Genomic DNA, 14951 nt, shown 5'->3' on the forward strand with positions numbered 1-14951 from the left:
GGGTAGGGAAATCTCAGGCTTTGAGTTCTTCCTTCTAGGGAGATTACCATACTTCTCAGATTAGTGAGGGGAGTGGTTTACATCCACTTTCAGCCCAGCCCCCTCCAAACCTCATTACACACAACTCAACATGGAGCATTACAGTACAAGCCCCTTTGGTCATGATGTTAGGCTGACCTTTCAACTTAATGCATGATCAATCTAACCCTTCCCTCCTGCATACCCCTCCAATTTTAAAAAAAAATCATTGTGTCTGCCTAAAAGTTTCCTAAATGCCCCTAATACATCTGCCTCTACCACCAATTGTGGCAGCAGGTTCCACGCACCTTCTACTCTGTGTAAAAAAAAAACACCTGTATCTGACATCCCCCTATATTTTCCTCTAACAACCTTAAATAAATAAATAAATAAATATACCCCTCTCTCACCACCCCCCCATATTAGCTATTTCCACCCTGGGAGACAGCCTCTGGATATCCACTTGACCTATGCTGCTTATAATCTTGTAAACCTCTCTACTACTGACACAATGAAATCTCACATCTGAAATGTAAAGATGTTATGACTCACTGTAAAATTTTAACTAAAGGAGTACTTGGTGATTTCTAACCCAGTAACATTTGATGCAATATAATTAGGGATCAACTTAAAACCCTTCATTTATTCTGCTACAATGCAGAATAGGCCCCTCGGGTCCTGCAAGCTTCACTGTCCTGTGATCCCCAGATTTTAATCTTAGCCTAATCATGGGACAATTTGCAATGTCCTATTAAAAGCATCCAGTAGAAGCCCACATCACAGGGACAGCACGGCAACGATTCCTTACAGGCAGCAGTGGGAATTAAACTCGGGTCACAGGTGGTGTAGTGTTGTGCTAACCACTATGCTACCGAGCCACCCCATGGACTTGCAATGGCATCATTTTGGACAGATGGCTGTCTTTCATTACATCTGTTACAGAGAGAGACCATCCTGGCCAAGGTAAGTTATAAACTATCACAGAAATCAGTAAAGGCCAAAGCACAGAAATAAAGTCTGTCAAGCTTCAATATATTCTTGAGAATTGCAAAGAACAGAATAAAACAGGACATTTTTAAAACTCGAACAGTGCCTAGAATTTTGAACCATAAGATTTACCAGTCGTTCCAAGTTTGCTTTTTTTTATAATGGGATCAGACTGAGTGAAAGTATTAACCCCTTTAGCTGAGGCATAATAGCTTTTCCCTCTGGAGAGCAATGGCTCAGAGCTGGTCATACCGAAACAGGCACAGACTCCGAAGCACAAGAGCACTTATGTGATACGAGTAATGGATACTTACATCATTGGACTGGAAGAGTTTGGTCATAGCAAAAAATGCTTCTGTAGCTTCCACCGAGCCCATGTGCTCTCCCTGTTAACAACAAAAAAGATTTATTTACATTTACAGATTACCCATGAACAAGACCACTGGGTGAACTTACAAGGTTTACGCATGCTTAACTTAACAGCGCAGAACAAAAATGCACATTAGGTTACACAGAAGATGCATTTCACAAATATGTTCCACCTGATGGTATTTCCAACTAATGAGGAAAAGCAGTAAATGCCAAACTCCAGGATGCACGGTCCCCGTGGGAGTTTGGCAGAGTGGAATGGGGGTTGGGTTCTCAAACTCATTTGGAAGGAAAGGAGCATCTTGAGAAGGAACTCATTTAGACACACACAAATCCCTCCATTTGCTCACTTGTTTCTGCAAATAGGTAATTATTATTATTTTTTTTAAAGACGTTTATACAGATTCGGTGTGTCATCTAACACTTTGACAAACTTCTATGGATGCACAGTGGAGAGTATCCTGACTGGTTGCATCACGGCCTGGTATGGAAACACCCATGCCCAAGAACAGAAAATCCTACAAAGTGGTGGATACAGCCGAGTCCTTCACAGGAAAAGCGCCCTCTGCTATTGAGCACATTTACAAGGACACTGCCGCGAGAAAGCAGTACCCAACATCAAGGAGCCCCACCGTCTACGCCATGCTCTCTCCTCACTGCTGCCATTGAGCTGGTGGTGCAGGAGCCTTCGGTCCCACACCATCAGGCTCAGAAACAGTTCCTACCCTTCAATCATCAGGCTCATGAACCAGCGTGGATATCTTCACTCGCCTCAGCACTGAACTGATTCCACGACCTACGGAGTCACTTTCAAGGGCCCACAAGTCATGTTCTCTGTATTATTTATTTATTTATTATTTGTTTTTGTATTTTTACAGTTTATCTTTTTGTACATTGGTTGTTTGCCAGTCTTTGTGTGTAGTTTTTTTTTTAAGTGATTTGATTGTATTTTTGATCTGTGAATGCCTGCAAGAAAACAAATCTCAGGGTAACATATGGCACAACAGTATGTATTTTGATAATAAATAAAATAAAAATACTGGATGTCAGGCAATATCCACCACTGAAAAATAAACATTTGAAAGTCCTGAGGAAGGATATCGGCCTGAAACGTCAACTATTTATTCATTTCCATTGAGGCTGTCTGCCCTGCTGAGTTCCTCAAGAATTTCCATGTGTTGCTCTGGATTTCCAGCATCTGCAGAATCTTGTGTTATTAAAAAATAAAGTTACAAAATCTGAATATCTGAAACAAAAACTACGATGTAGTAAAATATTCAGCAGGTCAGGCAGCATCTGTGGAAAGGGCACTGGAATCAATGACACATACAAAATGTTGGAGTAACTCAGCAGGTCAGGTAACATTTATAGAAAGGAATAATGAGTTGATGTTTCAGGCACAGACCCTTCATCTGGACCTCTTATAAGAGTCTCCGCCCAAAATATTGACCTTAAAATCATTACTAATTCTGAGGAACCTTCTATTGATGGTAAAGATCAAATATAATCACACCAACTGGCACACAGGATTTAAGGGATTGAACAACCTCTCGTCTCCATCTGTTAACTTAAATGTATTTGCAGCTTTATTATTTTACTTCTGGAGGGCAGCAACATTACAAGATCTGGCCATTGAGTAAAACTGAGCAGAAATTCACACTGCTGATGAACCCAAGATGACTGCTCCATCTTAAAATTCTAGATTCCAAAGTTCTCCACATTTCTTCTCCACCCAGCCTTCCAAACCACTGGGATGCCTTCACTCTTGCCCAGGGCCCAACTCCTCTACAAGCACCCGACAACTCGACCATCTTCAATTTCTCTCTTCAACCATCTTCATCATTGGTAAACATCACAGAAAATCAACAAGGTAAGTGCAAGAACTGGCAGGTGGCTGATTGGTACTGGCACTGGAATCCAAGGAGTAATAGTTGGCGTGAACCCAGGAATGATCATAATGCAGTTGTTGCAGGCTTCAGACTGGTCTGTTAAATGGGACAAAATGAGATAGCACAATTCATACTGCAATTGCACCATCTATTGGTGACAACACAGATTGAATCTTCATTCACGGGATATGGACAGCAGTGGCAATACTCTGCACCTACTGCCCATTCATAATTACTCCTCAACCAGCAAGGCAGTTAGGAGTCAAACACATTAGCCAGACCAGTCAAGGACTACATATTTCCTCCCCCCTTCAGCCAGCATGGATAACTTCACCTCAACACTGAGCTGATCACTCAACACAGCCTATCAGCTCATTTTCAAGGACTCTACAATTCATGCTCTCAGTATTATATACATACTTATTAATTTTTTTTAAATATTTGCAGTTTGTCCTCTTTTGCACATTGGCTGCTCGCCAGTCTTTGTGTGTAGTTTTTCCCATCGATTCTTTTGTATCTTTTGATCTACTGGGATTGAGTGCAAAAACTGAATCTCAGAGGTAGTATTCGGTGACATATACGTACTTTGAATCAGGAAAAATTACTTCCTTTTTCAAGTATATCAGCACCGTCGCATAGTAACCAGCACAATGCTTTACAGCACCAGCAACCCGGATTCAATATCCGCTGCTGTCTGTAAGGAGTTTGTACATTCTCCCCATAACCGCATGGGTTTCTTCCATGTGCTCCAGTTTCCTCCTACAGTCCAAAGATCTAACACTTGGTAGGTAATTGGTCATTGTAAATTGTCCCGTGATAAGGTGAAGGGTTAAATTGGGTAATTACTGAGCAGCACGGAAGGACCCACTCCTTGCTGCATCTCAATAAATTATTTATTTACAGCTATATAAGACCTTAGTTAGATCTCACTTGGAATACTGTGTTCAGTTCTGGTCACCTTACTACAGGAAGGGTGTGGATACTATGGAGAGAGTGCAGAGGAGATTAACAAGGATGTTGCCTGGATTGGAGAGCATGCCTTATGAGAATAGGTTGAGTGAACTCGAGTTTTTCTCCTTGGAGCAACAGAGGATGAGAGGTGACCTGACAGAGGTGTACAAGATGATGAGAGGCATTAATTGTGTGGATAGCCAGAGGCTTTTTCCCCCAGGGCTGAAATGGCTAACACGAGGGGGCATAGTTTTAAGGTGCTTGGAAGTTAGGTACAAGGGGAATGTTAGGGGTAAATTTGTTTGTTTGCTTCTTTTTTAAAAAAAGAGTGATGGGTGTGTGGCAGCAAAGGTGGTAGAAGTGGATACAATAGGTCTTTTAAGAGACTTTTAGGTAGGTGCATGGAGTTTAGAAAAAATAGAAGGCCATGCAGTAGGGAAATTCTAGGCAGTTTCTAGAGTAGCACAACATTGTGGGCCGAAGGGCCTGTAACGTGCTTGTAGATTTCTATGTTTCTAATTCTTTTAGAATCTATTGATTGAACAATTAGCCATTTCTCTATTGAATATCTGTTGCCAGAGCTCTCTTCCATGTGAATATTTTGCTTATATATTTTTTATATTTTAATCTTAGACTCTGCAAGACTTGGAGAAGATAAAAAAAACTTCGACCACCTGATTTATTGAACACTAGATTCCAATTAAGAATCAGTGGATAAATTCTCTTTCACTGTTTAAATGCAAACTTTCAACGCCACAGATTCTAAAAGCAGACTCCATTTAAAAAGAATTCCCATGCATGCAACATCTGATCATCAACAGTAAATGAGATGAATTTCAAATAAACTATTTTTTTTTGGTGAGGCTTGACAAGGGCAATCAAATTCTCTGTTTGACACAATATCGGGGGTTCTTCAACTGAGCAAGCAGATGGAAGCTTGATTTAAAGCTTATTTAAAATATAACAGCTCTGACAGTGCACCACTCTCTTGATACTGTGCTGGAGTGTTTGCCTGAATTAAAAAACTTGGACAAGTCTCAACCTTCAGAATCTAGTGCAAGGCTGCCACCTACTGGGGTGGCTGGCAATGACAATGTCAAAATGTCAAAATGCTGCTGGAGGAACTCAGCAGAGTAAGGCTGCATCTATGGAAAAGAGTAAGCAGTCAATGCATTGGGCCGAGAGTCATCTTCAGGACAAGATGTCCACTAGTTTCAACTCATCGGATGACTACAAACCAGAAGCTGGACATCAAAAAGACAACTGTGAAAGTAACAAGACTTCTATTATAATTTTGTCATTTTGTCAGCCTGTATTTACAAGTAAACATATTACTTGGGTGAATGCCATTATATCACTGGCTGCCTCAAGGCGGCAACATCTCAGAATCCCCACCATCCAGGTCATGCAATTTTTTCCCACAGCTATCATTAGGCAGGAGGTACAGAAGCCTAGAAGTCCCACACCACTAAATTCCAGGACAGCTACTTCCCTTCAACCATTTGGTTCTTGAATCAACGGCAAAACTTTGGATCATAAGGTATTATTAAAAGGTAGTTGTACTTGGTCTAATCCCCTTGCACTTGCAATAGATTTGTTTTATTCTATCCTAATTGTGTTTCTTTATCTTATAAGAATTGTATCTATGTTTAATAATGCTGCATATATGATGCAAAAGGTGCCTGTGATGCTGATACAATTATGCTGAGCAGCACAGTTGCTTAGCAGTTAGCATAATGCTATTACTGTGCCAGCGACCAGGATTCAATTCCTCTCACTATTTGCAAACAGCTGGTATGTTCCCTCTGTGGCCATGTGGGTTTCCTCCGGGTGCACTGAGTTTCCACCCACTTTCCAAAGATGTACCAGTTGAGGTTAGTAAGTCGTGGGCATGTTATATTGGCGCCAGAAGCACGGTAACACTTGCAGGCTGCCCTCGGTAAATCTTTTGATTGTGTTGGTCATTGACTCAAAATGACGCATCTCGCTGTATGTTTCAATGTATAAGTAACAAATAAAGCTGGTCTTTATTAAGTTTTTCAGTGCACCAGACCCAAATTTATTGTCATCTGTATTTCTGAACGGTAAACTATTAATGCAATGCCATGATTAAAAGATAGAAACAGCAGTAAGCTTTTCAAAGTTTATTCCATTATCCAATGGGATTTTGGCTGACTTATTTTAACCCTGGGATCCACAGCCTAGGATGCATGGACTCCTCAGTTAATTACATTTAAAAACACTTTCGGTAAAAGACTTAATTTTTGGAGAGTGCTCCACTTGTCCACTAACCTTTCTAAAAAGATGCATTTGTTTACCTCACATTCAGAATATATTATCACATATTGCGCTCTCACCCTTCTGCCCCAATTAGGGTCAGCATCGGAGGGAGGAACATCACAAACCTAAGATTTGCTGGCGACATTGATGGACTTGCAGGAAAAGAGGACAATCTGGCCAACCTGGTCAGCTGTCTTGACAGAGCGTCCACAAAGTTTGGAATGGAAATAAGTGCCGAGAAAACCAAGCTCATGGCAAATGCCAACGGTGCCATCACAACAGACATCTCAGTCCGTGGTCAGAAACTTGAGACAGTGCAGCAGTTCAAATACCTGGGGGCAATCATCAGTGATGAAAGATCAAGACCAGTAGTCCTGGCAAGAACCGCAGAGACAATGACCTCACTACCCAAACTCAAGACAATATGGAGGGACAGCAACATCACCATGAAGTACAAGCTTATACTTCTGTGTGCATTGGTATTCTCCATCTTCCTGTACGCATGTGAGACATGGACCCTCACAGCAGAACTATAGAGGAAGAGACAGGCATTGGAAATGAGATGCTATCGCAACATCTTGGGCATCTCATACTTGGACCACATCACAAACGAGCAGGTCTGCAAGACCATCCTGCACCACATTGGCCCCCATGAAGACCTTCTCACAACAGTGAAGAAAGCTGAGATGGTACGGCCACGTAACAAGATCCAGTGGCCTTGCAGAGACCATTCTACAAGGAACTGTGCAGGGAAAAGGAGAGGTAGACAGCGGAAAAGATGGATGGACAACATTAACGAATGGACAGGGAAAACATCTGCAGTGACCCAGGCTCTGGCACACAACCACGACAGATGGAACAGACTGGTGCAAAGCTTGTCATGACAGCGCTCCCCTGCCAATGGACTCCACCAGGAGTTAAGAGTGCAAGGAAGGAAGGATACCCCTCATAATATTGTATTGTTCATTCCCTACACTCCAGGGAATAAAGCCCTAACCTATTCAACCTTTCCCTGTAACTCAGGCCCTCAAGTCCTGGCAACATCCTTGTAAGTTTTCTCTGCACTCTTTCAATCTTATCAATACATTTCCTGTAGGTAGGTGACCAGAACTGTACAAGGATTCCACAAGTTAGTGCAAACACAAGTTGAGTCAAACGCCTGGTTTTATCTATTGATTCTGTGTAGTTACAAAACCCTCAAAAAGTTGTAAATTTTAAGCTACAGGGAGCTCTTTGGAGAAAACAACTATACCAATTAGACAGCATGTTCCTATGATGATAGGCTAATCGAGCTAGGGCTTTTTCCTCTCTGGAGAGAAGGAGGTTCACTTAACAGAGTTGTACAAGATGCTAAGAAGCAGAAACCAAGTGAACAGCCAGACTTTTTCCACAGTGTGAAAAATGGAGAATACAAGACAGCATGATTTGAGGAAAGCATAGGGAGATGTCAGAGGCAGGTTTTTTTTTTTTAAATTACACAAGGAGCGGCGAGTGTGTGGAAGATACATTGGGGACATTTAATAGACTCCTATATAGGCACATGGATAATAGAAAAATGGAGGGTGATGTGAGAGGGAAGAGTTAGGTTGATTTTGGAGTGGATTAAAGAATTGGCCTGCACTGTACTATTCTATGTTCAACCAGCATTCCATGTTTGGATTTCATCAATGTATCAAGAAGCAATAATACATCTAGCAACATTCATCATGGATCTTCCTGCTGTCATCATCAGATCAAGTCCAGCAGTGTGACCAGAGACATAACCAAAGACTCGTATTTTTATCACGGTCACTTTTACAAACAGAAGTTCTCCTAGCCACCGAAACCAACGATCCTGCTGCATGAAACCCCACCTTATGTTTTAGCAAACCATAAGGAAGCTTTCCAACAATGATTGCATAGATTGATGATATCAGATACAAATTGCTTTTTCCTCCTCAGGACAGGCGAGTCTAGAACTTGGGTGAAAGGTGAAATATTTACGGGGAATCCTGAGAGGAAGTTTCTTCACTCAAGAGATTTTTCCCATCTGCAAACAACAAATCTCTCAGTGGCCCATTATTTTAATTCCTAAACCCATTCCTATTCTGACAGGTCCGTCCTATGGCCATGGCCAGCGATTTCTCCAACTTCAGGTGATTTCCGCCGCACCCCCCCCCCCCCCAAACCACTATATCAATTTCCCCTCTGGTCCCTTACCTCTTCTCCTCACCTGCCTTTCAGCTCCCACTGGTGCCTATCCTCTTTCCCTTTCTCCCATAGTCCACTCCTCTTCCAGCAGATTCCTTCTGCTACAGCCCCATCTTTTCCACCTATCACCTCCCAGATTCATACTTCAGTCCCCCTCCCACCCACCTGACTTCACCTATAGTTTGTCTAACTTCCCCTCCCCCCACCTTTTTATTCTAGCGTCTTCCCCTTTCCTTTGCAGTCATGACGAAGGGTCTTGGCCCCAAACTCTATACACTTCCATGAATGCTGCCTGGCCTGCTGAGTTAAGAGGGTCGTGTACATGTGTGGAATAGCACAAGCAGTAGATTTGGGTTCAGTTGTAACATTTAAGAGAAGTTTAGATATGTACAGTACATGGATGAGAAGTATGGAGGGCTATGGTCTGGGTGCACGTAGAGATGGGACTAGACAGAAAATCAGGCTGGCATGGACTACATAGGCCGAAGGGCACTGTTTCTGTGCTGTAATGCTATATGACTGAAAATGCTATTCCAACAAATTTTTTTTCCAGAGTACTAGCATTCCTTGTTCCAAAGATATGAAGAGCAGTCTAACCTGGTTTATCAGGTACAGGATCTTGGTCAAAATGTGAGCACATTTCCGAGGATTGATAGGAGTTTCATTAAAAACTCGAGCCTAAGGAGAGAAAATAGCAAAAGTTAGTGTTTCTTCTATTTCATAAATAATCTTAGCAAACTAAGAATTAGCATAGAGGTGAGATAGGTCATGATACAACACATAAAATTACTATTAGACCCAAGCTCATGTTTTAAATTTACCTTCTCCATCTCCCCCTCCAGAACAGAGAAAGCTGGAGGCTACCACACAAAAGTCTTAAGCAACATTAAGCATTCATTTGGCTGATATTTGGGTGTCAGGAGGAGTGGGGTGAAGGAGACCGAGGTGAACCATGAATATAGAAGTTAATACATCTCAGAAAGTCTTTGGAATCTGAAGATAACCGCCACACCAAAAAAACCCATTTGTACGGATTGTTTAATGGAAACAAGATGCATGCAGGTTAGGGGAAAAACGTGCTTAAATAGCAATACGAAGTTGAATGGAAGAAGGCTGCTGTAGAGAATAAACACTGATAAGGACAATTTGGGAGCTGCACAGTCGTTGCATTTCTCCAATTTCTATGTAATTTAAACACTACAGCTTGACACAACTGAATGATTTTACTACACCATCTCAGGATGCAGTTAGAATCAATCAAAGGCAAGAGTAAGAGTGTTTTTCCTTTCCAATGCATTAGTCAATCAGATTTTGTTTCTAAATGACACACATAGAATTATGACCATTAGCTTGTTGTTTAAATATTGTAGCTCATTTAATTTACAATTTAAATTCCTCAGCTGCTGTGATGACATTTGAAGCTGTATTCCCCAGCTCATTAGTCCACTGCCAACACAATACCACTATAAATCGTCCACAGGATGTGCGACAGCTCAACTTGGGTCTTGCAATTTAATCAACGCCCATCTGTCTGCCACTTTCCACTGTTTATTTTAATCTCCTGTTTGACACTTAAATCTGGTCAACCTCCACTGGGACAGCCCCTGACACCGGGGTCTCACTTCCCACTACTGTTGACATTTACTGGGAATGTTGTACACGAAGGGTTTGAAGCATTGTTGAAGATCCCGACCACCCCATCCCACAATCTCTTGGACCCACCATCATCAGGGAGGAGGTACAGGAGCATCAGGACGAGGATTGCCAGACTGGGTAACAGCTTCTTCCCTTAGGCTGTGAGACTACTGAATACCCTGCCACCACCAAGGTCTCATCACTAGGACCGAGAGCTGTTTACATGTACTGCAATCTACATGAATTTTGAATTAAATGTTATTAACTTATTTGAGGTAATATTTTGTTTTACGTTGTGCTGTGTGTGATATATGTTTTATCAGTGTATGTCATATATATGTGGGGTGTATGGGGTGTCAGGGAGGGGTAGCACCTCTGGTGGGGGAACATGTCGCGTCCTTTTCAGGGCAGTTAGTCCAGCTTTGGACCCCACCTGGCACTCAGTTCTCACCTGTGGCTCCCCGTAGCTGTATGCATACAACAGCGGCCACACCCCGGGCAACGGCTTCGACAAGCCGGCTAAACCAGGTGAGGGTAGCCGACGGGTCTCTCAAACCCTCGGTGAGATAGGGAGTTGTCTATCCCAGCATCTGAAGACAGACTCCGGCGGATTGAGCGGACGAGACCAATGGAAGGTCCAAAGGTCAAGAAGGCGGATCTCTGCAAGCGTCGTGGAACGTGTAGAGCAGGACAAGACACAGAAGACATCCTGGTCATCCACTGCGCCTAGTCCCTATCTCCAGCCATCTCGACTCTCTTTGTCTTGCCACTGGATCCAGATGGGAATTGGGAAGAGGGAGTGAGGCTGACGCTGCGCAACTCTCCCTCACTTAAATCCAAATCACGCGCTAGTCTCGACACCATCATTATGGTGTCGAGGTCCTCATCGACGTCAATGATGGACGAACAACATATATATGTACAGTCAGAGGACAATAAACTGGAACTTGACAAATAACTGAATGAGAAGGCAAATGGTTTGAACATTTTTGAGAGTCAAAAATAACCTGCTTCCACCCATATTCTGTGCAACCCAAGAAAGGTAACAAGGACAATAATGAGATCTACTCAGTGGCCACTTTACTGGGTACCTCCTATACCTAACAAAGTGGCCACTAGATGCATGATCATGGTCGTCTGCTACTGTTGCCCATCCACTTCAAGATTCAACAAGTTAATGGGTGCTTTTCTTCACCTTTGAGTTACACTAGGGTTGGTGGTGTTGTTAAGAGGGCGTATGGTGTGTTGGTATTCATCAACCATGGGATTGAATTCAAGAGCCGCGAGATAACGTTGTAGCTATACAAGACCTTGGTCAGACCCCACTTGGAATACTGTGTTCAGTTCTGGTCACCTCACTGTGGGATGGATGTGGATGCTATGGAGGGAGAGCAGAGGAGATTTATGGAGATGTTGTTGGATTGGAGAATGTGTCATGAGAATAGGTTGATTGAACTTGGCCTTCTCTCCTTGGAGCAACGGAGGATGAGAGTTGACCTGATAGAGGTGTATAAGATGATGAGAGGCATTGATGGTGTGGATGGCCAAAGGTTATTTCCCCAGTGCTGAAATGGCTAACACAAGGGGGCATAGTTTTAGAGGTTCTTGGAAGCACCTTACACTTTATTAGATATATCTGCTTATTTATATGATCAAGTGGCACCAACTCAATGCATTAAAGCATGTAGATATTGTCAAAAGGTTCAATTGTTCAGAGCAAACATGAGAATAGAGAAGAAATGTGATCCAAGTGACGTTGACAATGGAATGATCATTGGTGACAGATAGGGGTGGTTTGAGTATCTCAGAAACTGCTGATCTCCTGGGATTTTCATGCACAACGATCTCTTGTTCTCACACCATTCTTAGTAAACACTAAAATACACCCAGTGAGCAGCAGTTTTGTGGGCATAAATGCCTTGTTAATGAGAGAGCTCAGGGGAGATTGGCCAGACTGCTTCAAGCTGACAGGAAAGCGACAGTAACTCAAACAACCACCTGTTACGACAGTAATAGAACATAAAACAAAAATCTACAGCACACTTACAGGTCTTTTTTGGCCCACAATGTTGTACCAACCATGTAACCTACTCTAGAAACTGCCTAAGAATTAATCCTACTGCATAGCCCTCTATTTTCCTAAGCTTTCCGTGTGCCCATATAAGAGTCTCTTAAAAGACCCTATTGTATCTGTATGATACACCACCATTGCTGACATGTGTGGATTCCACACATCCACCACTCTCTGTATGAAAACTTTGCTCCTGTCATCCCCTCTGAAATTGGCTAAATGCAGGAAAATGGCACTGGCTTAGATTGGAATCCTGGCAAGCATTGATCAAATGAGCTGATGGGTCCATTTATAAGTCATAGGATTCCATCACTGCCTAATGAATATGGAAAGACTAGCTGGTCCAAATTCTTTAAGTTTTGAGAGTGCAGGACTGGAAAAATGAGGTACATCAAGATCAGTGTCTTACCTCCTGCAGTACAGTACTCTTCTCCAAATGCTGAAATGGATTTGAGCCCCCACCTGGGGAAGGAAACAGGAAAATATAAAAAAAAACCATCATGACATAGTATACAGGAGTAACAACACACTACAACAGAATATCAAAAATACCCCAGGATTCTCAACAGAGTACTGAAACAAGAAACTCTAACTGACTAGTTCAGGTTCCAGGAAATATGTAAAATTATGAATCTACAGGAGGTTTATGTTGTGGAACAAATGAAACCTATGCCCGAGAAACAAAGATTGAGCTGGTGGTAGAAGACCACAAAGATAAACCTGCACTGGGAATTTTGGATGATTACTGAAATTTAAGGAGTGATGGTATAGCAGCCAAATCAGAACAAGGGTGGAATAATATAGGAGGAGAAAAAAAAGGCAGGATGGTCCACCAACTGTTGAAAATGGGAGGTCAGAAACTCAACAAGCCAGGCTGAAGTTAGGAGTTTACCAACACTAGATTGGGCATCAGTTGCTGATGGGACTCAGCAGAGGATGGAATCGGGCAAATTTTCGAAAGTGGAAATGAGTGTTCCAATAGTGAATGGGATGTGAAGTTAGAAGTTCCAATTAGGCTCAGGAAGAACACCCAAGACACAGGATCAACAGTAGGACAGAAAACTCATTCTTATCACACAGATAAGAGAAATTCATGTCCCACCTGCGCCTCTTCTGCCTGGGTTGTAAACTGAACTTTTATTACAACAGTGAAGCAGTAAATTCTTAAGTGTTCTCTTGCATTTTTATACTCAAGCATCTCATTTGTTCCTTTCTCTGATGAACCTCTTCCTTTTTCCAGGGCCTCTCTCTCTCTGAAAACCTATATCCTTGCCTTTTATTCTTACAGAAACATACAAACTCTGTACTCTCAAAATTTTACTTTTGAAGGCCTTCCACTTACAAGTATACCTTTGCCAGAAAACACACTTTCCCAGAAACCAACCTATCCCAATCCACACTTGCCAGATCCTTTCTCTGATCCTTTCTTGACACAAATCTGTCACCTGCTCTGTCTAATTCTTAATAAGAGATCTATGCACTCTCTAGCTAGGACCTCTATATACTGATTAAGGAACCTTTCCTTGAACACATTTGACAAACTCTTTCCCGTCCAGCCCGTTTACAGTATGGGAGTTCCATACTGGTAAATTAAAATCACATACAATCACAACATTATGTTTCATACAAAAGTCTGCGAGCTCTTCTACAGACTTGCTATCTAAATCCCGCTGATTGTTGGGTGATATATAATATAGCCCCATCAACGTAGTCATCCTTTTCCAATTCCTCAGTTCCACCCATACATCTTCAGTAGACGAGCTCTCCGGTCTGGGCACTGCCATGACATTTTCTCTAACCAGTAATGCCATCCATCCCCCTTTAATCCCTCCCGCTCTTTCATGTCTAAAGCAATGGAACCCTGAGCCACCAGTCCTGCCCCTTTGCAACCAAGTCTCATTAATAGTACAATGTCATAATTCCACCTGCTGATCCATGCCCTTTCCTAGCACTGAAATATACATAACTCAGAGCATGAATCCTACCATTCTCAACCTTACAACTCCTTACTTCTGATATGTAGGCACAACCACTTCACCATCTGATCTGATAAAGTAGGTAAAAGGGTTAACACTTCATTAAACGAGCAGCAGCCTGATTTTCTGAAAGAAACCGCTGATGATCAACAGATCTGCTAAGCCATGCTGAGCCATATTTCTTCTTGGAGGTAGCTAGCTAGAGTTTCAGGATGCTTATCTCCTTGTGCACTCACGCGTAGAGATAGGACCCCTACTCTAGCCTGTTTCTGTATGTTCTGTCCATTATGCTTATTTTGTAACTTGTCTTTTGGGGCCGTCATGTAGTGGATAACTTTGACTCCAGCCTGTCTTGTGTGGGAGGTATCTGAACAAGTATATCTGTGGTTTAAGAGGAATTGTTAGTTCGTTGGTGGATCGGGCAGGAACAGTCACAGACAGACTATTCCTGTTTGAGGCGACTAATTGAGTAAGCCCCAGGTGCTTTGAATAAAGAGTTTGTACTTAATACGGTCTCTGAGTGACTTCAACCGGATTCGACTTCCACAGATCTGGCACTCTGATTCCAACCCCCCCCAACTCTAG

General features: G+C 42.3%; 1 protein-coding gene across 1 annotated transcript in view; it reads right to left on the reverse strand.

The window, feature by feature from the left end:
- Positions 1–14951, reverse strand: part of LOC134338191 (coatomer subunit gamma-1-like) — a 43405-nt gene that overhangs the window by 6878 nt on the left and 21576 nt on the right. The window contains exons 2-4 of the mRNA XM_063033838.1: positions 12800–12852; positions 9282–9362; positions 1320–1391 (exon numbers count right to left, since the gene is read on the reverse strand). Of these exons, the coding sequence (XP_062889908.1) occupies positions 1320–1391; positions 9282–9362; positions 12800–12852 (206 nt within the window). The remainder of the gene's footprint in view (positions 1–1319; positions 1392–9281; positions 9363–12799; positions 12853–14951) is intronic.

This window comes from Mobula hypostoma, chromosome 26 (assembly GCF_963921235.1).
Source record: "Mobula hypostoma chromosome 26, sMobHyp1.1, whole genome shotgun sequence".
Lineage (NCBI taxonomy): Eukaryota > Metazoa > Chordata > Chondrichthyes > Myliobatiformes > Myliobatidae > Mobula > Mobula hypostoma.